The sequence below is a fragment of the Amphibalanus amphitrite genome, unplaced genomic scaffold (assembly GCF_019059575.1).
Source record: "Amphibalanus amphitrite isolate SeventyFive unplaced genomic scaffold, NRLGWU_Aamphi_draft 000507F_arrow, whole genome shotgun sequence".
NCBI lineage: Eukaryota > Metazoa > Arthropoda > Thecostraca > Balanomorpha > Balanidae > Amphibalanus > Amphibalanus amphitrite.
Genome location: NW_024882001.1, coordinates 249,948 through 271,825, shown reverse-complemented (window position 1 = coordinate 271,825; position 21,878 = coordinate 249,948). Strand labels below are relative to the sequence as shown.

Below are 21,878 nucleotides of genomic sequence, written 5' to 3'. Positions count from 1 at the left end.
TTAAAATCCTTAAATCTCATTGGATTAAGATTGGTTGCGCATTGTTGTGCAATTTGAAACAAGCTTTTCCCAATGAAAATTTAGTTTCCGCTTTATTCTTGGAAAATCGCAAATTTTCGTCGATTTCAGGCTCTGCAGTCCGCGGGTGGTCATTATTTGCCCCAAACAGGTCCCCCCGGATCCGCAATTGCACACGAAGCTCCAACTCATTGAAGACCTCCTCAGCCCAACTTAAGATCAAATCTGGATATAATCTTGGATATAATACGCAAAAGAACAATTAAACCGTGACATACACCCTGATCTAACCCTTTAGTGCAGTTACATACATCAGTCCCACGCACAAGGGGGAAAAGCTCAAATTATTGAGCGCTCAAAATATTGAGCGTTTGACGTCAGAGGCTCCCATAGGCGTAATGTTGAGGGCTCAAAAAATTGAGCCGTTTCAGGAACATGTTTTGCAAAAGCAACTCGCAACACCTAGGGAGAAATGGCAACACCCTAGGAGAATCACTAATGATGCAAAACAGATTAGGCTTTCATATTTTTCACTGCTCAAGCTTCAATGATTGGGGGAACACCAATTTATAGGTCGAAATCTTACGGCATACCAGAATGACTTAAAAACAGGCCAATATTTATGTCGAAATAAAAGTTATTTTTTGTCCATTCACGTTTTTTACTAGGGTTCTGTTGGAAAGAGCATTTTTCATACTACCCAAAATGATTGCGACTCAATTTCACATTACTCATATCGGAGAATATTTTTCATTTGGCGGCGCCGTTTGTTTATTTCGTCGCGACGTCTCCGGTCGAGTGGTTGTCGTCGTCCTCGTGTTGAAGGTAAGTTTTTATCGTTTTAGTTATATTTAGATGTTAAAAGGTACACTGAAAAGTTTGAATATGCTGTGATTTTAAATTTGGAAACACGTAAACGTCAATCAATTCACGTTTTCCTCGATTTGCGTGCAGATAAGTAACTGTCGACGAAAGTGGCGCCATCCGATATGATGTTTTGAAGGAAGGAGACACAACATATTTACGTGAAATTTTTTGTTTTTTAGTGGTCTAAGTGCTTCAAAGAGGCTGTGAATGTTTTCTTCACACAATTTTTCATTAGGTATGATGAGGTAAAAGGTAGTTTTAGTCTTAACTTTCATATCATTGACATTAAAACATATGATAGTCCACTCCTATCAGTGATTGAGTACCTTGATATTTGGCATTTCTTGTTAATTTGAATGTATTCTCTATCCATATGTCCTGATAGTAAGTGACAATACTCTGCCAATATGTTTCCATAGTTTTCACATTCATTTTCCAGTCCTTTACATAACATCACAATTTATAATCAACAAAACTCACTCCTTCGTTACTTCACAACACTGACAGCATGAGAGACTGACAGTCAACTATTGTGTGTGTGAATGCTGAAACAGGATAGCCACTTTGCTGACTGGCTCATATGAAATAAGATAAAAATGATCCTTTATATCATTTCCATCTGGAGGATCAGAGTCAACGGAAAAGGAAGGCCACTTTCAAGCCTCAAGGTCTAGGCCGCCAGACGCCAGTCGACAGTCACCACCAAATTTATAATAGATTAATTCATTATTATACTTTAAGACCCTTAGGTCACTGGATCGGCATCACATTTTCAGTTTCAATATAGTAAAGGTTTTTATTTGTATGATGTGAAATATTTTCCTGAATCAGAATTTAATTATCCCTGGGTACCTGGTAGAGGTTTCGGATTTAATGCTCATTGTTGGTGTGCAGTCAGGATTTTTTGACAGGTCCAGATAAGGAATCCTGAGCAATTTTATAGTAAAGTGGCCTCCTTATAAGTTATAATCACCACACATTTTATCAAAACTCAAAAGCATTTGCAGAATTCATTCAATGAAGAATTTTATCAATGTTGCACCCATTTCTTAGACGACCTAGGCTGCATCTTTTTTAGTTCCTGTTGTATGACATATTTTCCATTTTGTTCCACTGCATAAAGAAAAAATCGTTTGAGATCACCAAACAGCTTTTCTTTTTCTGGCAGGTCTGCACAACCAAGCGGTCGCTGGCGAGGACGTCGGCCGTCCCTGTGGGTAAGGTCATCTGCTCAGCCTTTGTGGAGATCAGCAAGACGTCACCAAGATGAAGACTTCGCTGGAGCAGAAGCCGCTGACCCGTGTCCGATCGGGCAGGTCATGCTCGACGGCACGAGCCACAACTTGAACGACTCGGTGACATCAACAACATGGTGGAGCAGGTGAATGAGTTTGGCGACGTGTTGTGCGACTGCAAGAAGGGTTGTCTGCGTGTTCTGGCCGGCGGAGCGGCGACGCTGCGCAGTCTGTGCTGGCGGTGAGCAGCTGGCCGTGGTGACCGCGCGCGCCCACATGCGCCGACAACCTGTGCGGCTTCGACGGCCCCGGGACAGCCCGATGCCGCCCACTATGCGACGCCGACCGCGCACTGTCCGCACGGCCACATGGAGGTGTGCCCGCGCCTTTTGCCCGCACGCCGCTACCTCGCAGCTGGTCTGCAACCACGCCGTCGCCGCCTGTAGCCCGATAGCAAAACGGCTGTCTGATAATGCCGCGTGTTCTTTGTGATGTTGCTACTGTGATGGTTGCTACTGCTGGTCTGAGACTCGATGTTTCCATTCGTCCCTTACATGTTAAGGATTTGATAATGATTAGCTTAGTCCGAGCTTAGGTCGTTTATATCATTTGTTATATGGCATATTTTGGATCAAAGCAGTACGACACTGTCTCCTGCTTTTGTGATGTATGCTGGCAAGACGCAGGTTCCGGTCGCTGGTCACCCGGTTCCAATGTGGTCGGGCTGGCATGCGATAATGTGATGTTGTTTTGCTCGTCTCTGTGTTCCACACTTGATGATGTTTGTGAATCTAACCCACATTTTATAGTATTTTTGTTTGTTTGCGGCCGATGGCCTTGTAAGTTGTAACCGTGGCAATACAGTTTTTCCTGCTATAATTCTCCAATATTCAAGCGTGGGTGGATATCTTTCTGTATTCACGTATTCCCTTCTCCCAGTACAGTCAGAGAATATCAATACAGTATTCATACGGATTATTCAAGCCCTGTATAATTATTTGAGGTGTGCCGAATCCGAAAGGCGACCGATAAAACTACTAGCGGAAAATGTGACATGATGCCATGGGTTTGTGAAAAGTTTAGGTACCACGTAGCATTCAACTTCCTGCATTTCTGTTTCAACTCAGTTTAACGTATTTCAACGAACATAACATCAAAAATGGCAGCCAGTACCGGCTTCACCTGTCACGGAGAACGCTCAAAAAATTGAGTGTAGATGCTGGCCGGCACTCAATTTTTTGAGCGCCAGCTGACTGTCGTCTGTCGTGGCGCTCAATTTATTGAGTATCGCGGTCCCGAACGACAAGTGGCGCTCAAAAAGTTGAGCGTCTTTAGGGCATTTTCTTTCCAAAAACACCGATATAAATTATCACGGCGAGTGTTCGAGAAGAAACCTTGTTGCTCTCTCTTGCCATTGATACCTTATTTGGATGCGATATTTGCCGTAGTGTGACGCTAAATGCATTTTAAAATACCATCGTTTCGCCTATTCCTTCATAATGGGGCCCGCTCAATTTTTTGAGCGCTCAATTTTTTGAGCTTTTCCCCCTTGTGCGTGGGACTGACATCAGTCCCACGCACAAGGGGGAAAAGCTCAAATTATTGAGCGCTCAAAATATTGAGCGTGTGACGTCAGAGGCTCCCATAGGCGTAATGCTGAGGGCTCAAAAAATTGAGCCGTTTCAGGAACACGTTTTGCAAAAGCAACTCGCAACACCTAGGGAGAAATGGCAACACCCTAGGAGAATCACTAATGATGCAAAACAGATTAGGCTTTCATATTTTTCACTGCTCAAGCTTCAATGATTGGGGGAACACCAATTTCTAGGTCGAAATCTTACGGCATACCAGGATGCCTTAAAAACAGGCCAATATTTATGTCGAAATAAAAGTTATTTTTCGTCCATTCACCTTTTTTACTAGGGTTCTGTTGGAAAGAGCAATTTTCATACTACCCAAAATGATTGCGACTCAATTTCACATCACCCATATCGGAGAATATTTTTCATTTGGCGGCGCCGTTTGTTTATTTCGTCGCGACGTCTTCGGTCGCGTGGTTGTCGTCGTCCTTGTGCTGAAGGTAAGTTTTTAACGTTTTAGTTATACTTAGATGTTAAAAGGTACACTGAAAAGTTTGAATATGCTGTGATTTTAAATTTGGAAACACGTAAAGGTCAATCAATTCACGTTTTCCTCGATTTGCGTGCAGATAAGTAACTGTCGACGAAAGTGGCGCCATCCGATATGATGTTTTGAGGGAAAGAGACACAACATATTTACGTGAATTTTTTTGTTTTTAGTGGTCTAAGTGCTTCAAAGAGGCTGTGAATGTTTTCTTCACACAATTTTTCATTAGGTATGATGAAGTAAAAGGTAGTTTCAGTCTTAACTTTCATATAATTGACATTAAAACATATGATAGTCCACTGCTATCAGTGATTGAGTACCTTGATATTTGGCATTTCTTATTAATTTGAATGTATTCTCTATTCATATGTCCTGATAGTAAGTGACAATACTCTGCCAATATGTTTCCATTGTTTTCACATTCATTTTCCAGTCCTTTACATAACATCACAATTTATAATCAACAAAACTCAACTCCTTCGTTACTTCACAACACTGACAGCATGACAGACTGACAGTCAACTATTGTGTGTGTGAATGCTGAAACAGGATAGCCACTTTGCTGACTGGCTCATTTGAAATAAGATAAAAATGATCCTTTATATCATTTCCATCTGGAGGATCGGAGTCAACGGAAAAGGAAGGCCACTTTCAAGCCTCAAGGTCTAGGCTGCCAGACGCCAGTTGGCAGTCACCACCAAATTTATAATAGATTAATTCATTATTATACTTTGAGACCCTTAGGTCACTGGATCGGCATCACATTTTCAGTTTCAATATAGTAAAGGTTTTTACTTGTATGATGTGAAATATTTTCCTGAATCAGAATTTAATTATCCCTAGGTACCTGGTAGAGGTTTCGGATTTATTGCTCATTGTTGGTGTGCAGTCAGGATTTTTTGACAGGTCCAGATAGGGAATCCTGAGCAATTTTATAGTAAAGTGGTCTCCTTATAATCACCACACATTTTATCAAAAGCATTTGTAGAATTCATTCAAGGAAGAATTTTATCAATGTTGCACCCATTTCTTAGACGACCTAGGCTGCATCTTTTTTTAGTTCCTGTTGTATGACATATTTTCCATTTTGTTCCACTGCATAAAGAAAAAAAAAATCGTTTGAGATCACCAAACAGCTTTTCTTTTTCTGGCAGGTCTGCACAACCAAGCGTTCGCTGGCGAGGACGTCGGCCGTCCCTGTGGGTAAGGTCATCTGCTCAGCCTTTGTGGAGATCAGCAAGACGTCACCAAGATGAAGACTTCGCTGGAGCAGAAGCCGCTGACCCGTGTCCGATCGGGCAGGTCATGCTCGACGGCACGAGCCACAACTTGAACGACTCGGTGACATCAACAACATGGTGGAGCAGGTGAATGAGTCTGGCGATGTGTTGTGCAACTGCAAGAAGGGTTGTCTGCGTGTTCTGGCCGGCGGAGCGGCGACGCTGCGCAGTCTGTGCTGGTGGTGAGCAGCTGGCCGTGGTGACCGCGCGCGCCCACATGCGCCGACAACCTGTGCGGCTTCGACGGCCCCGGGACAGCCCGATGCCGCCCACTATGCGACGCCGACCGCGCACTGTCCGCACGGCCACATGGAGGTGTGCCCGCGCCTTTTGCCCGCACGCCGCTACCTCGCAGCTGGTCTGCAACCACGCCGTCGCCGCCTGTAGCCCGATAACAAAACGGCTGTCTGATAATGCCGCGTGTTTTTTGTGATGTTGCTACTGTGATGGTTGCTACTGCTGGTCTGAGACTCGATGTTTCCATTCGTCTTTTACATGTTAAGGATTTGATAATGATAAGCTTAGTCCGAGCTTAGGTCGTTTATATCATTTGTTATATGGCATATTTTGGATCAAAGCAGTACGACACTGCCTCCTGCTTTTGTGATGTATGCTGGCAAGACGCAGGTTCCGGTCTCAGGTCACCCGGTTCCAATGTGGTTGGGCTGGCATGCGATAATGTGATGTTGTTTTGCTCGTCTCTGTGTTCCACACTTGATGATGTTTGTGAATCTAACCCACATTGTATAGTATTTTTGTTTGTTTGCGGCGATGGCCTTGTAAGTTGTAACCGTGGCAATACAGTTTTTCCTGTATAATTCTCCAATATTCAAGCGTGGGTGGATATCTTTCTGTAATCACGTATTCCCTTCTCCCAGTACAGTCAGAAAATATCAATACAGTATTCATACGGATTATGCAAGCCCTGTATAATTATTTGAGGTGTGCCGAATCCGAAAGGCGACCGATAAAACTACTAGCGGAAAATGTGACATGATGCCATGGGTTTGTGAAAAGTTTAGGTACCACGTAGCATTCAACTTCCTGCATTTCTGTTTCAACTCAGTTTAACGTATTTCAACGAACATAACATAAAAAATGGCAGCCAGTACCGGCTTCACCTGTCACGGAGAAGGCTCAATAAATTGAGTGTAGATGCTGGCCGGCACTCAATTTTTTGAGCGCCAGCTGACTGTCGTCTGTCGTGGCGCTCAATTTATTGAGTATCGCGGTCCCGAACGACAAGTGGCGCTCAAAAAGTTGAGCGTCTTTAGGGCATTTTCTTTCCAAAAACACCGATATTAATTATCACGGCGAGTGTTCGAGAAGAAACCTTGTTGCTCTCTCTTGCCATTGATACCTTATTTGGATACGATATTTGCCGTAGTGTGACGCTAGAGGCATTGTAAAATACCCTCGTTTCGCCTATTCCTTCATAATGGGGCCCGCTCAATTTTTTGAGCGCTCAATTTTTTGAGCTTTTCCCCCTTGTGCGTGGGACTGACATGGCAGCAATAAATTTTGCAAGGATTTTTCACGCATATAAGGTCAAGGATAGCTGATTACAAGGATCTCTTACGTCATCAAAATGAACAAATGCGTAGCCAGGCAAATAATAGCCGGACTCCTGATTCCATGTTTTCTGGTAATAAAATCGATATTTTGATGAGAAACGAATGAAAAAAGCTAGATAAGGAATATTTTTGACAAAAAACAGAGCAAAGGTTCTATAGAAGGGCGTTTCGTCTGAAATGTTGTAAGTACTGATTACGTCATTTTACATTGACAGACAAAAAAGGTACAAGTAATTATTGGCGCGTTGGCGCTGCATTTGCAATGGCGCAGAAAGTTCAATTTTGGCGCGCTGAGTAATCGTGTTTGCTGCGGAAACAACAACAACAACGACGTTGGCTGCGGATGGGAGTTTGCATTTTTTTAAATGATTTTATTGCATGTTAGTATAGACAATAAACAATAATAATTAATATCTAGCGGAGCGATGATCTATATCACGCACTGAAAACACTACTGAATGAATGAATTCAGTGCAGGAAGGCGAAGCATTGGTATCGTATCGACTATTGAGAGGTCCGACACGAAGATACAAATGTCAATAAGGAGATTGAGATAGTTACTTACGTCTGCTACAGAAACGCCACTCACGTGTGGGTGGATGATGCTACAGGTTACAAGAAAATGAAACTGGTGACTGGGCTTCCGACCGGGACCCACCCGGGACCCATGGCCCGGAAGGAAATGGCCCGCGTCCGGCGTCGGGCACCACACCCTGACCACACCAGCCTTGCTTGAGAGTTGAGGGTCTCCATGAACCCTGCGTGGGCCCCACGCTGGCCTCTGAAGTTTGATTGGTTCACGCCGACCTCTAAGCTCCACATGCCTGATGTCAGCCACCGCGCGGCAGCCGACCGCCGGGGACTCCATGCCGCTGCCTATCTTGGGTCCCCATGGCCATGCCGGCCTCTGAGGCCCCCACACCGGCCTCTGAGGCCCCCACACCGGCCTCTGAGGCCCCCATGCCTGGTACTGAGGGCCCCATGCCGGCCTCTGTTTTCGGAAGACCCCATGTCGGCCTCTTGACTTCGGGGCCCCTTGTTGTCCTCAGACTCGAAAGAGTGCACGCCTTTCTGTTTTCCGGACTCCGAGCGCTAAAAGACATCGGTTTCATCCAAGAGCCCCCCCCCCTCCAATATCGGTGAAATGAAATGAAAGTACCTACGTATGTAATTTATCCCTTTCAAGCTGCAAGCAAACCTGAGATATATTTTTCAGGACATATATTCAATGACTGATGATACATGTCAATGATCTCGTCAATCTTTAAATTGACGAATGTCAAGTTGACTTTGAGGCCTAACCATGGAGTGCTGACTGCTGGCGTAGGGGCCTTAGTGGCTCAGATCCAGATGTCAGATAATGGTTTGCACTTTACTGTAATTCTTAATACTTGGAGCCACCTTCGCGATATTGATATTACCCGATGAAATGGTCCTTATACCGCGAGACGGTTGTTATTTCACCACTTATTAGTCGTGATCAGCATCATCCGTTCATTCATCGTTAATTGTCTTACTCGAGGATCTTTTAGATTCTACGCAGACCTATTTATCCGCCGGTGAATACTAGACCCAAACTAGACCAAGAGAAGACAGCGAAGAAAGACATTAGTTTTGGGTGACTCGCTCGTTGCTCAACGAATTTTCTCGTAACACATTATCTGGGCCGTACCTTCGGTGGCATGGTCATCAAGTCCCTCGCTCACTACATCCAGAGTTTGTCAGAATGCCTCCTGTTTCATTGTCTCCTCGTTTTCCAGGGCGCATGGATTAGATTCCACGTCGAATACCTACCTAGTCCGATGTCTCCAACTAGCGCCGACATCAACCTCCGGACCTCTCGACTTCCGTACGATAACATGGACGACCGTCCTGTGGCTTGCCTTCTGCAATTTAGAGGTAGTTGAGACCATGCACCATGCAGTTGAAATGATGTCACGGAATGTCATCCGATCATACTCCCAAGAATGATTGGATTAACTTTGCGATGAATGTATTTTGTTTTCACCTTTTTTGAAATAACAGTGCTTCAAACATGTGCGGGATGCATTTTAATTTGCGTTTGTATCCGCTGTTAGCTTGTTCGTGTTACGATTTCCCGCATAGCTTTGCATTTCATTTTTTTTATTATTATTACATCCGCAGGTATTTCCTTTTTTTTGTCTTTTTTACCTTCTTTTGAAATGCTTTGCACAGAAACCCAGCTTACATTGTCTGTGATAAGCAGGACTTAGTTATAAGTAAAGTACCTATCGTATAAAACACCGCTGACTCTCCAGGATGGTGTGGCTATATCCCAACTTTACCTGTGTTTATGTTTCACAGACCTAACCCGATGATTGAAGGCAATACTGCATCCTGTGGACTGAAGTCCGCCTCAGCCTGGAGCCGTGGTTCGGATTCGGCGGCGGGTCGCCTGGCGCCGCCCCTCTCCCCTCGCGGCTGCAGAGGCGCGGCCACTTTATCTTGCCGGTCCAATTTACCGAACGGCCCGGCCGCCGCACCAATCAGCTGGGCGCCGGCCCTCGCGCATGCGCACTGCGCCGTTAAAGGCCCGGGAGCGGGCTGATTAGCATTGGGATGTGAGCGGCCGGCGCGGGGAGTGGCGGTGCGCGCGGCGCGGCCAGACGGCTCACGGCGGCGGACCGAGCCGGGTCTATGGTGCGCCGAGATGGCTGCCGTGCAGGAGGCGCCCTTGAGACTAGTGCGGCCGGCGGCGGCAGCGGCACGCCGCTCGCCCGACCCTCTACTGGACATCTGTGCGCGCGCCGTGGCCGAGACGGTGCCCTTCCAGCGGATTGAGGAGCGCTACGCGCGCATTCCGGAGCCCGTGCAGCGGCGCATCATTTTCTGGTCTTTTCCGCGCAACGAGCATGACATCTTCATGTACTCGTCGCTCAGCAAGGCGGCCTCGTCTGGCAGCAGCAGCAGCAGCAACGGGGACTACCAGAGCCTGCCGTTCCACAAGGGTGTGCGCCTGCTGGAGACGGGCTGTGTGGAGAGCGTCCTGCAAGTCGGTGAGTGCCGAGCTCTCGGCGGGGGTCGGGAGAGAGGCCGTGACCCGTCCGGTGACCTGGGGAGAGGGTGCGGGCGTCGCACTCCCGCTGGGCCGTGACGAACGGCCGTGGGCCAGGGACGTGCCTCGGAGGTAAATCCGTGGACGAGGAGTGGGCTGTAAAACGTCCTTCAGGCGGTCACGAAGGCAAAGGAGGATAGATAAAGGTTTGATATGGCGAAGATTGAACTAACGGTCGTGTTACTGTAGGTACAGTAAAAGATGCATTTTCATTTATCTTCTTCGTGAACTTTACACTGTCACTTGCTTCATCTCATTCAGCAACTTGAAATTGAGTGTTCTTGCGTCAGAATTGTACGCAGCACTTAATGATGCATTACGCCAAGATATCTGCCATTTGAACTTATCGAAGCCTTGGCCAAACGTTCAAATTGCCAGAGCTATCTTCATTTGCACTAGTGACCCGGATGTGACACACCCGTACTTGAGTACAAAAATCCGACGCCGGATGGGAATCTATGTACAATCGCGGGGCATCCTTGCACCCAAGTCCCAAGGTACACTAAATGTTCCTGGTGGCATTGTTTCGTATCCGTTAGCCGATTAGGAACACGAGGTCGTTTCCGTATGATGTTCACCTTAGGGCGCTCAGTGTCTATTTTTGTGGACCTGGTGTCACAGGAAAACTAGCCGACAATCATAACGGTCAGATATTTTAAACATCTGAATACGTACGGTTGGCAACGTCATTATAACGTCTTAGAGGAATGATATGAAAGTGGAGCGACAGTGGAGCTTGTAGGTGGCGTTCAATGGTAAAAATTGCAACATAAAGCCGGGTCTTCTGGGTGTTGAGTATTCTTTTCAAATTTCAGTCACCGTGCCAAATGTGACCCAAATCTCCGGGTCCAAGTGTCTTGGCACCGAAATGGCGGCATGGATAAAAGAAACCCTCTTTTATCCATGATGGCGGTAAATTGCTCATTGTTGGAATAAGACAGCCCTCGCAAATTAAGTCAAACACAATGAGAGATAGTGCGACGATATGTGCTGAAAGATGGCGTCAAATATGATATTTAGGGGAACTGAACCATTCACCTCCGCAGACTTCCCTACGTGGTGGTTGCACCGTAAACATTTATCTTTAGCGTCGAGGAAAGTGATATTCATTGTTGGAGCTGCGTCGTCGTGCTGTGCCTCACCGATAAAGAAGTCACCGATAAGTAAACGATTGAGAAGTACAGTCCACAGCAGAAGTAATGTGCGGTTTCAGTCATGGGTATGTTCTGCTTCTGATGCTTAGGAACGATTAGCCAAACTACAATGAAACTTTGAATGTAGCTTATATGTATCGTCACCCTTGCAGCTGCAATTTTAGCTATTGACATCTTCTTTTCGATCACTCCGCATTAAACAATCGCCAGTCAAAGCCAATCGTTGAGATTGGTAAAACCCTACATTACTTTAGCGGTGGGCTGTACGTGTGCCTAACTGTGAAAGGTTTTAGGCATTGGTAAGCATCGCGATTTTAGTTTGGTATTTCTGACTGCGTCGTCAGTCGTTCGCCCTTCTGCATACTTTACCGTGGATATATATGTATATAGAACTGTAAACGGGCTCTAACTCACGTGATTGTTTTAACTTGGCCTGCTGGACTGCGGCACGGTGCTCCCACGTCGCTCTGCGGGCTGATGTGTCAGCAGCTGAATTTTCACGAGCTGTGAAACCGTCAGTGCGTGCGCCAACGCAACTCATGAAAACGACATCGTCCGACTTTGAAGTGAAATGATATAAAGTTAGTCACTCATTTCTCAACAAGAGGTCACTGACCTGGTCTAGAGAACTCGGGGGTATGAAACTCTGCCGGCTCTTTCTACGATATGCCGCTCTCGCAGCGTGCGACCCGTGTCACGCGTCGCCAATTGGGGCTCCGCGAACCGGCGGTGACGTCTGTGTGATGTCTGTGACGTCAGTTGGTGGATTTACGGCCCCTGGCGCCGTCTGACGCGCCGGGCGACGGTCATGCCACCAGGACCACACGCATCGTGCCACCGGCCGCGAAATTCTGACAAACTCCATCCGCCCAACGGCGAGTTCTGACAGAAACCACGAGCCGATCGGGCAATTCTGACAGAAACCTTGATCCCAACAGCAGATTCTGACAGAAGCTGCGGACCGAGTAACGATTTCTGAGAGAATCCTCGAGCCGACAAGCGAGAAGACGCCAGCCCACTGCGTCGGGCGGCCAGGGTGCGGCAGAAGTCTCCATGTCGCGTTGCCTAGGGACCCATTCTCCTAGACGGCTATGTTCGAACTGAAAAGTGGACTGGTTGGAACTTGGATGTGGCGTGCCTACTGCTTAGTGACTGGGCTGCATCTTGCGCTTTGCTTGGCTCTGATGAAGGAGCAAGCGACAACCTTATAAAATCTGTAACTTGCCCAGCTCCATCATCGTCCTTGCTAACGCTGAATCATCAGCCCAGCCGCAGCCACCGCAGTCTCCGGCCTTCCCGCCCCCACCGCCGAGCCCCTGGTCTTGCCACCACCGCGAAGCTGCGCCCCCAGCCTTCCCACTGTCACCGCTGCACCCCCAGCCTTGCCTCTGCCACCGTCTCGTGCCGTGCGACCGCCGCCGTCACCGCCTGCTGTTCAGCTGGGGGCGGGCGGCCGTGCGGTCGTCAAGGACTGTCTGAGACGCCTCCAGCCTGCTGCGGCGGCGGCCCCGGCGGCGGCGGCGGCACAAAACGATGGTCTGACGGCGGCGGCCGGACGTCCCAGCGGCGGTCCCGGCGGCAGTCCCAGCCGCCCGCAGTGCCCACATCCGCCATCAAGGCGCTAATGGTGTCCGGCGGCCCCCCACGGACCGACTCTGGTCGATAGTGACCGGTCACCGACGGTCACGTGGGGATGGCATGGGCTCTCAGATCGTAAGTGGTCAAAGATAAAGATGATGATGATTTTTGTATCGCATCGTATTGCATCAGGTAGAAGGTGATACCTATGAAGCAAAGGAGCACAGATCAAGTATGCCGAATCTATGAGTACGGTCAGCATACAATACGCCTTGTAGCCCTCATTTGGCCTGCCCTCTATTTCCGACCACCGCCAGTCCTCGCTGGTGGCGGGGCCGGACCGGCACCACTGACCTCCGGCGCTCGGCCGGGCGGGGCGGTGCTCTGTAATCCGCCGGCCCTCCGGTCGGCCGGCAGCGGCCGTTTGTTACCGACCGGCCTGTACCGGTCACACGACCGCCACTTACCACCCGGACGGCCGCGCCGGTTAGCACTTACCGGCCGATAGGTGGACGACAAAAAACCGCGCCCCACGGTAGTGATCACACCCATCTCACCGCGGACGGGACGGACCTCGGGCGGCCGGCGGTACTTCTGAGCTCTGAGCAGACGTCTGACGCAGTGCCGCCTGTCTACTTACTCACGACGGGACTGCAAAACTCCCCCATGAACAAGGAGAGACAGTCACCGCCCGCAGTGCTGTCACGTTTTATGAATTTGCGGCGTCTCGATGGTCTATCTGTGGCGGCGGCGGCGGCGGCGGCGCGCAGGGGTTGTTTCGACTGGTTCTAGGGAGAATGTGTGCGCCCGCGGGCTCCGCGCTTGCTCTCTTCCCCGGATGATTCCGGAGCCGGAGCTGAACTAAGCACCGACCAATGAACAGAACTGACTACTAGATCACGGTCGCGCTGACCACTAACCATTGCCCGGAGTGGGAGGCGGGACAGACGGGGCACAGGTCGGCGGCGGAGCGACGGAACTTCCACGACCACCGGAAATGCCTCTCCTTGTCCACGACCGCGGCCTCTGTTCGCAGCGGGCGGCCGCCGCTCGCAGCGCCCTAGGCTCGTACATATGCGGTCCAGAGGTCTGACATGGCATAATTCGGAGCCGGAGGCTGCGATGCTACTCGCAGATTCGTGCGGTGCGCACAGAGTGACCGCAGCTGGGGCGGGGCTGGCGGGCGGGCCTTCTCAGTTGACCAGGGGCGCTGGTTCCTCGTCACTCGTCTAGATTTTTTTTTTTTTATAAATTTAGTCCGAACCTTTTGATAGGAAGGATTCACAAGGACAGAGCCACAGCTAAGCGAAGCTTGTTGCGGTGACCCTGCCCTCTACCCTCCGATCGCGCAATTCCGGTTCTATGGCAGAATTTAGAGTCCAAAGTTTAACGTGCGCACATAGCCGCGCACGGCCGGTCCCCTCACTGACTTCGCCTGGCTACGGCCTGCCACCAACCGCAACCATACCTGTCAGGAGGCTCATAAATGTCGAGCGCCCGTCGCGCTTCGAACCCGGACTGTCATAACCGGGAACGCGTGCTCTCACCACGCGGAGTCCAACGCTCTACCAACTGAGCTACGGGACCGGCAAAGATGTAGAGTGAGTCTGAGGAAAGACCAGCGGACGAAGGGTATTGGAGTTCTCGCCTGACGTCCAAAGACACCAGATACCAAGGCCGTATGATGCGGTCCCCGCCCCCTACCGACATACAGCGGCCGCCCCGTGCTGTCAGCGCCCCGTGAGCCGCCGAGGTCACATTCCGTGACCATGCCGGGGCGTGAGGCGGCGTCTGTCAGCCCCCGCGACCCCCGCGGCGTCCCGTCCCCGACCGGCGTCATGGCCTGACCATCGATCACGGCCACAGCCGACCGGGTCCCGGCGGCGCAGTGATTGACCGTCGAGGGCCGCGGGCATCTCGGGGGGCCCGTGTCGGCCGTGCGCCGCTCCCTGCCGGTCGAACAAAGGCAGCGAGCCGCTGCATTGTTCGAACTTCCTCCTGAAGATCCTTAGACTTTTTAGGCTGTTTGATCTTGATGGCGATCGAGGCTGATCTGTCAGGCACGCCGGCCGGTCGGGGATCTGTCGCGTCCTGTGCGATACGGACGCTGTATTCGCACACCTGCCCTGTCGACAACACATCGGCTATACTCCTGCTGTTTCCTGCCTGGCTTTTATTCTATGCCGTCACGACAAGCCCCGTCTGCGTGTGGTGACGCCACCTGAGCTCTCGGGCGACCTCCGGCGCAGCTGGTCCTGCTGTGCCGGCGCGGCGGGTCGGCTCGGGAGGCCGATTCAGCAGGCGCACGTCATGCTGCCCGTGCTGAGGGTGTGCTGGCTCGGCACAGAGCAGCCACTCAGCAGTGTGGGGGACGACTCAGCGGGTCTTACCACGTCACCGGGCGGAGCGGGCGGTCCGGCATCAGCTGCTGTCAGTGCGCCGGCTGGTGCCGGTACGGGCTTCTTTCTCTCAGGATCTGAAGCTATTACCCAATACCCAATGCCATCTTAAAACTTTTGCCGGTCCATCCACAGATGGTGCTTATCTTTCGGATGTTAGTAGGCTGGTCCCTGTGATGATCTCTAAAGTTGCCATTGGTGCTCGCCCCTGTGATGCTGGTTTCGGTACCTCTGAAGCTGGTACCGGCCCTTCTGTTGTTGGTGTTGCTGCCAATTGCCCCGTCCCAAAACCTCTGGTGTTGCGCCCTGCCCTTGCCCCGATGTGCTCGCTCGCCACCGCTGCGGGCGGCGGGGCCACAGGCGGCCTCAGCTGGCTCGTTATTGGCAGCTTGGTGCTGATCTGGGACACAGATAGCGCCACGGCCCTGTTTGCCACCCCTAATAATTAGTATTCGTGGAGGCCATGCTCCCGTTTTGTTCCATAATAGCGGCGCAATCTATTCTTTCGCTGCCTTTTCAAAACGCTGTGACTGACGAGGTTTTAACTACTTTCCCTGCACAGTGGTTATTGTTTTGTGCACTTCACCTCAGCGCCGTTGTGGTGCAAGCCAATTTTCTACTGCAAGTCAATTTTCTGTCTACGAGTAAACCTACGAGTATAATACTAGCTTTGCTGCCTGTTTTAAAAGAATAAATGAAATTAGCTTGAGCGCATTGTCAATTGTTAATGGTCCTGTTAATTGGCTCAACGCATTATTTCTAGGCCTTGTGTCAGCTAATTATTTGCATCTAGAGTGAAATTCAGCCGATGTGTTTCTTTTTTTTTTGTATTTTTCACTGTGTTGCTTGTTACTCATCAATCTTTTACCTCTGTTCTAAATGGATAGAGCCGTGTTGCTGCCTCCAGGGCAGCGTTCGGTACTCTCCGTCTGCAGCCTGTGCCCTCTGACCGACCTGCAGCTGAACTCTCCCAGCCAGCCTGCCAGCCGTCACACCACCTGTGTGGCTTCACGGGGGCCGTGAGCGCTGGAGAGGGGAGGGGGCCGCGCCAGAGGCCGTTTTTCTGCGGCGCCGGCGGCTGGCGGCGGTGGCTGCGGGGCTGTCGTTTTGTGGCATTGATTCGGCTGGCCGGCGGCGGCGGCGGGCGGGCGGCCAGGCCGGGCTGCGGTCGATAGGCGGGCGGAATCAGCGCTCCCCGCGCGCCTGCCTCCGCGCCGGTACCGGTACCGCGCACACGGGTACCTGCGGTACGTCCGGTACTGTCCGGACCCGCCGTCGCTTCTCCCGGCGGAACCCGGGCGCCCGACGGCGGCACCGTCTGGTCTGTCTCCTGTCTGTACCGAGCTCTGCTCTGCAGCGCACGTCCGCCGCCCTCGCCATCCGCCGAACGCCGGGCGCCGAGCACCGTCCGCCGTCCGCCGCCAGCCGCCCAGCGCCTTCCGCTAGCCGCCGGCGGGGGTTCGACCTGGAGCCGGTGGCGGTGCACTGGCGCCCTCCCCCCCCCCTCCCGGGTGGATGTCACACCTCATAGCTCGTCGACCCCCGGGGCGGAGGTCACAGATTGCTGGCCCCCCGGGCACAGGTCACCGATTGCTGACCCCCGAGGCCCGGGCAGAAGTCACCGGTTGATGACCCCTCGGGCAGTAGCGGCGAAACACCTTCAATTAAGGGGGGGGGGCACTGACGACTTTTGGTCCCATTCTTTCCATGCAACGCCCATAGGGCTAATGTTAAAATGCCAAAATCAAAGGGGGCACGGTGCCCCGGTGCCCTCCCCGTTCCGCCGCCTATGCCCTCTGGCATAGGTCAACGATTCCCATGAATGTCGGCCGTGGCCTGTGTCATGTATGTCAACACTGAGCGGGGCCTCTGATCGCCCTAAGGCCCACTCCGCGGAACTGACAGCGCAGTGTTTGGCAGCGATGACCGGCCGCGCGCCGCCCAGCGCCGGAACTGAAGTGGAATGTCCGCGCCGAGGTTTCTGGCAATCCCATTTTGATATTGACTGAGCAGTTAGCGTTCCGCTAACACCGCTCGGTGATGGCGGCTCGATATTCAATGGCCCGTTCTCGGCTCTCCATTGCACGCTATCATGAACACCTACATAGCGGCACGATACGGGCGGCCGATAGAGCGGACCGACACCGGCGCAGAAATGCGCGTGTCATTTGCAGTGCCCTGTCCAGGTCGATACACCAACTGCTAAACTTGGGCCGCGCTCGTGTTGAAGGAGCCACGGGGGATTTGGCGTGTCTGCCAGTGATGCATTGCACCATTTCCCCGTAAATTGCATTTGTTTGATTAAATGCCGGCTGGTTTTGCGTGATTACTCATTTTCCTGACAAGGTTATATTTTCTTAGCGTTATGGCATTGACTTAAGTATATAGCCCTTGGTCTTTGCTGACAGTTATACGACCATGGATGGATAATTAAAGTATACTTTAGCGGTTGACCACGTCGCCGATGCTGTACTGGGATGATATATACCGGCGCTAAAGAAGCCCTTTTCGTATCGTTCATTTATCACTCGCCCCTACCTACCTTGCTGTGTCGCCTGTTTTTCAAAGAGATTCGCCGGTGATCTAAGGCACACGAAGTTCCGTGCCCCGCTTCAAAGAGGTCGTGCTCTGCCTCAAATGTCCACTCGCGCTTTGCTTCAAATGTTCGCTCGTGCTCTGCCACAAAGTCCCTTGTCTTTCATACTAACCCACCGGCGCTTTGCGTCAGACGTTCGCCCGTGCCCTGCCTCACAGAGGCTCGTTCGTTCCCTGCGCCATCGCGCTCTTTCCCCAACTCAAAGCGGTCCGCCCCTTTCTCGCATCACCCCCACCGCCCCGGGTGGCCAGGTGTGTCTCGAACCGTCCACAGTCCCTGTCTCCCCGGCCTCACGGGAGGTGCGTCCGCCGCAGAAATAGCCTCGAACTGATAAACAGAGAGCCGGCCGGCCGGCGGAGATGGACCGATAAGCCCGCCGGCTCCCACCCTTCCCCTGTAAACAGGCCGCGGACGGCTGGACTAATATACCTTGGGCTGGACTTGCCGAAGGACTGGGGTGGATTGGGGGAGAGCGGACCCAGCTGGGGGCGCGCGGTGACCCTCAGCGGGGTACTGGGGCGACGCTGACGACATACCTGCTCCACTGCGGCGCCCCGCCCGACCAGGACGGGGGCGCCGCTCTACCTCGCCGAGTGGTCCCCTCTCCGGCCGCGGGCGGTCCCTCTATCGCCGGTAATCTAGTCCGCTGGCCGACCCGACCCGCCTTTGGTAGCCGCGGTGGCGGCGGCGGTGGTGGTTTTCGGAGCCCTTTATCGTCCAGGAATGCGGTGCACCGGCTGCTGGCCGTGGCGGCGATCGACGACGACTCACCTGCCGCCGCGCAGAACCTGTATGCGCCCATTGTTTGGCCGGCGCGGTGCGAAACCGATCCCGGCCGGTGTGTGCGGGGCGGGGCCGCCGGATCGGCCCCCACCTGCCGCCCGCCGGCTGAATGGCTGCTCTGAAGGGCTGCGTCTGGGCTGAGGGAGAGCGCTCCCGTGTGAACGGCGCGCAGCTGCCGAGAGACGGACCACTGCGCGCACGGGGCACGCCCGACTGGTCGCGCCGGAACAGGAGATCGGCGCCGGAACTAGGCCTGGGCGACATCGCCGGCGGCGCTGCGCCTGTCCGGCTTCCCGGCGTCACCGGCCGGCCGGTCACCGACCGTGGCGTGCTCCGGTGCTCTCCTGTTCCGGTGCTCTCGTGTTCCGCTGCTCCCCTATGCTCCGGTGCTGGGCACCGTCCTTCAGTCTCTCTCCTGGCGTTGGTATATCTCCCTTCACACCGTCTGTCCATCCGTCTGCCGCCCGTCTCCCGGGCCTGTCTGCACGTCTCATGTGCCCCACTGCGAGCTCTCGTTGCCGTCTCCAGTTCGCACACCTCCCCTCTCGTTTTCAGCTGCGAACGGGCGGCGCTGGCTGGTCGCCCTGTTATCTGAGCCGTCCGCCGGCCCATGAGCGACATTCCACGGCCGTTTCCGCCGCCCCAGAGAGCGGCGGCGGCGGCGGCGGCGCACGGCCGCCGTGTCCCTGGCGCTAGATAGCGTCTCTCGGTAGCCGCCGGTGACGGTCCGAGCGCTGGCAGCGGTGTGTGTCCTCCAGTGTTCGCCACGGGCCCCAAAATCCCCAGCCCAGCCCGGCCCGGGCCCATGGGTTCAGAGCCCGGCCCAGCCATAGCCCGCTCTTGGCAAATATTCCAAGCCCAGCCCGGCCCGGCCCGTCAAAAATAGCAATCTAGTTATTGTCTTAGTCTATTGCTATAATAAGCATGATTGATTACACTATTTTGAGAACAATTCAAATTGCATGAATATTAACATGGCAATCATGACTCCCTTCTTTTCAATGAATATAATCATTTCAAGCACCTATGGCACAAATTTTAACAGTAACAGCAAGCACCTCAGTCAATTAGGTCATGATTACACACCTATAAAAAGTTTACATGATTATATTAACTACATTCTATGAGTAAAGTTATCTTGCAAGCTGATGTGTGTGAACATTATCATTAATAATTGGTGACTCTAATGCATACTTGAAGGAAGTATTTGCAACATACTCTATACTTCACAGCACTTACCAGCAGAAAAAAAAGCTTGACTTATGGGAATTGATGAATCTGTCTGGGATTGACCTTGCTGTTAAATTCACTCCATAGATGCTGCAATATCAAAAGCCTGAGAAAGCATACAAAATAGGTGACACTAACTTTAGCACTGTCTTCCAAAAAAAGAGAAAATCCATCCATTTATCAGCAAAACTGATTTAATCTATTTTCAATTCATGCCCACGTGTCAACCGAATCTCTGTGGACAACTATCTGCTACTTTCCTTGCTATTTTATGTTAGGCTCTTTTCAAGATATGGATATCGCTAGCAGCGTAAGCAGAAAACATGGTAAGCTTGAAATGTCATTGGGTACTTTTGCGACTTGTACGCATCATCATCATCAATCGAAAATGAGCGAACACTTCTTGATTGTCGCAGCTGCGGCAGGTAGCGATTCTGACGAATTGTATAATAAAACATATATGATCAAGTTTTTGTTTTGTTTTTCGTTCGAGTTTTCAGACTTCGTGATTTTGGTTTTATTTTTTATTTTTTAATTTTGTTTTCACCTTGATAGTCACTTACAAAACGTATTTATTTGGTATACTGTTGTGTATACTACCTAGATGCCGCCACATAAACATAGCGCCGCCGCCATGATTGCACATTTTGTTGAGAAGGGGCTGGTTTGTTGTGATTTATTTTGACAAATTTATGGACATTTAAAGAAGCTTTCATCGCGAAATACTCTGTAGAGTTCCTCGTTACTTACAGTGTGTTTTGTGAGTATCCTTTTAAGGTTCTGTTCGTTAAAAAGCCGTCGGTGAAGGAAAAAAGACTGTGTTGGAATTGTCTCACTATCGCCATATATAAGTGTTAACTTAATGTAGCCCTGTAGCCCATCATTGTTGAGTGGCTTCTTAGTTTTTGGAGTTGTAGTGCTAAGTAAGTTATTCTGATGACTACATTTTAACTTTTATTAACAAACTAATGATGCTAGAGATTCTCTGATCTTTTTGGTTGCGGAATTTTTATGAAAACCCTCCTATGTGTGACATGATGTGATATTGGATAATTCTCAAGATTCCCAAAATTCAATATCAAGTAGGTTTTCTTTCACATTGCTTAAATTTGGTTTAGTTTTTGTATTTTCCCAGTGGGTTTTGTTTGCATCAGTTTCCAAATTTTCTTAAATTGACATTAGTCGCAAAACCCATAGTGCACAAAGCTCTTGGCCCGGCCCGTCCATAGCCCGTTAACTAATGATATTTGGGGGCCCGGCCCAGCCCGTAGCCCAGCCCGGCCCGTGGCCCGTTGGGCTGGCCCGGCCCGTGGCGAACACTGGTGTCCTCCGTAGAGGCCGCGCGGCGGTGGCGGGGCGGGGGCGGGGGGGGGGGGGTCGTCTGCCCGGCCGCCCCGGGCGCGGCGAGCGACACTGTTCGTGACGGCTGGCGGCGCTGAGGGCCGCCGAGACGCCGCCACCTGCCCTCCGCCACCTACCCGCCGCCGCCGCCGCCCGAGGCCTCGCACATCCGGCGGGCACGCTCCGCCGCCGCCGCCGCCGCCGCCGCGGGTTGCGCGCGGCGGCGGCGGCGGCGGCGGCGGCGGCGGCGGCGGCGGCGGCGAGTGAGTAGCCTTCGTCCGCCGCCCGGCCGGCGCGCTGGACAGTCTGTCGACCGGCAAATCCCCATGCAAATCCGAGCGGCGGCCACAATGGTCGCCATGACCGGCAGCTTGTGGCGCCGGCGGCGGCGGCGGCGCTGGACGCTCGGGACCCCGAACACGTGCCCGGCGTGAATCCTGCAGCAGGGCGCCCGCCGCCCGCGATTTTATGATATTCCTGACGTGGTGGACATGGCCGTTAGCCATGGGTCAGAGCCCACTTGCGAAATTGGATGGCATTTTTCACAGGCCTTGTCTAGGGAGTGCATGCGGGACAGGACTTTTGTTATTCGCGTGACCTTTGTGAAGATGGTTGAACTT

The 21,878-nt window shown here is 51.7% G+C and overlaps 1 protein-coding gene across 1 annotated transcript in view; it reads left to right on the top strand.

The window, feature by feature from the left end:
• Positions 1-8,866: 8,866 nt before the first annotated feature.
• The window catches only part of LOC122392936 (zinc finger SWIM domain-containing protein 4-like), a 72,340-nt gene continuing 59,328 nt past the window's right edge, over positions 8,867-21,878 (top strand). The window contains exons 1-2 of the mRNA XM_043388316.1: positions 8,867-9,000; positions 9,427-10,118. Of these exons, the coding sequence (XP_043244251.1) occupies positions 9,773-10,118 (346 nt within the window). The 5' untranslated portion in view covers positions 8,867-9,000; positions 9,427-9,772. The remainder of the gene's footprint in view (positions 9,001-9,426; positions 10,119-21,878) is intronic.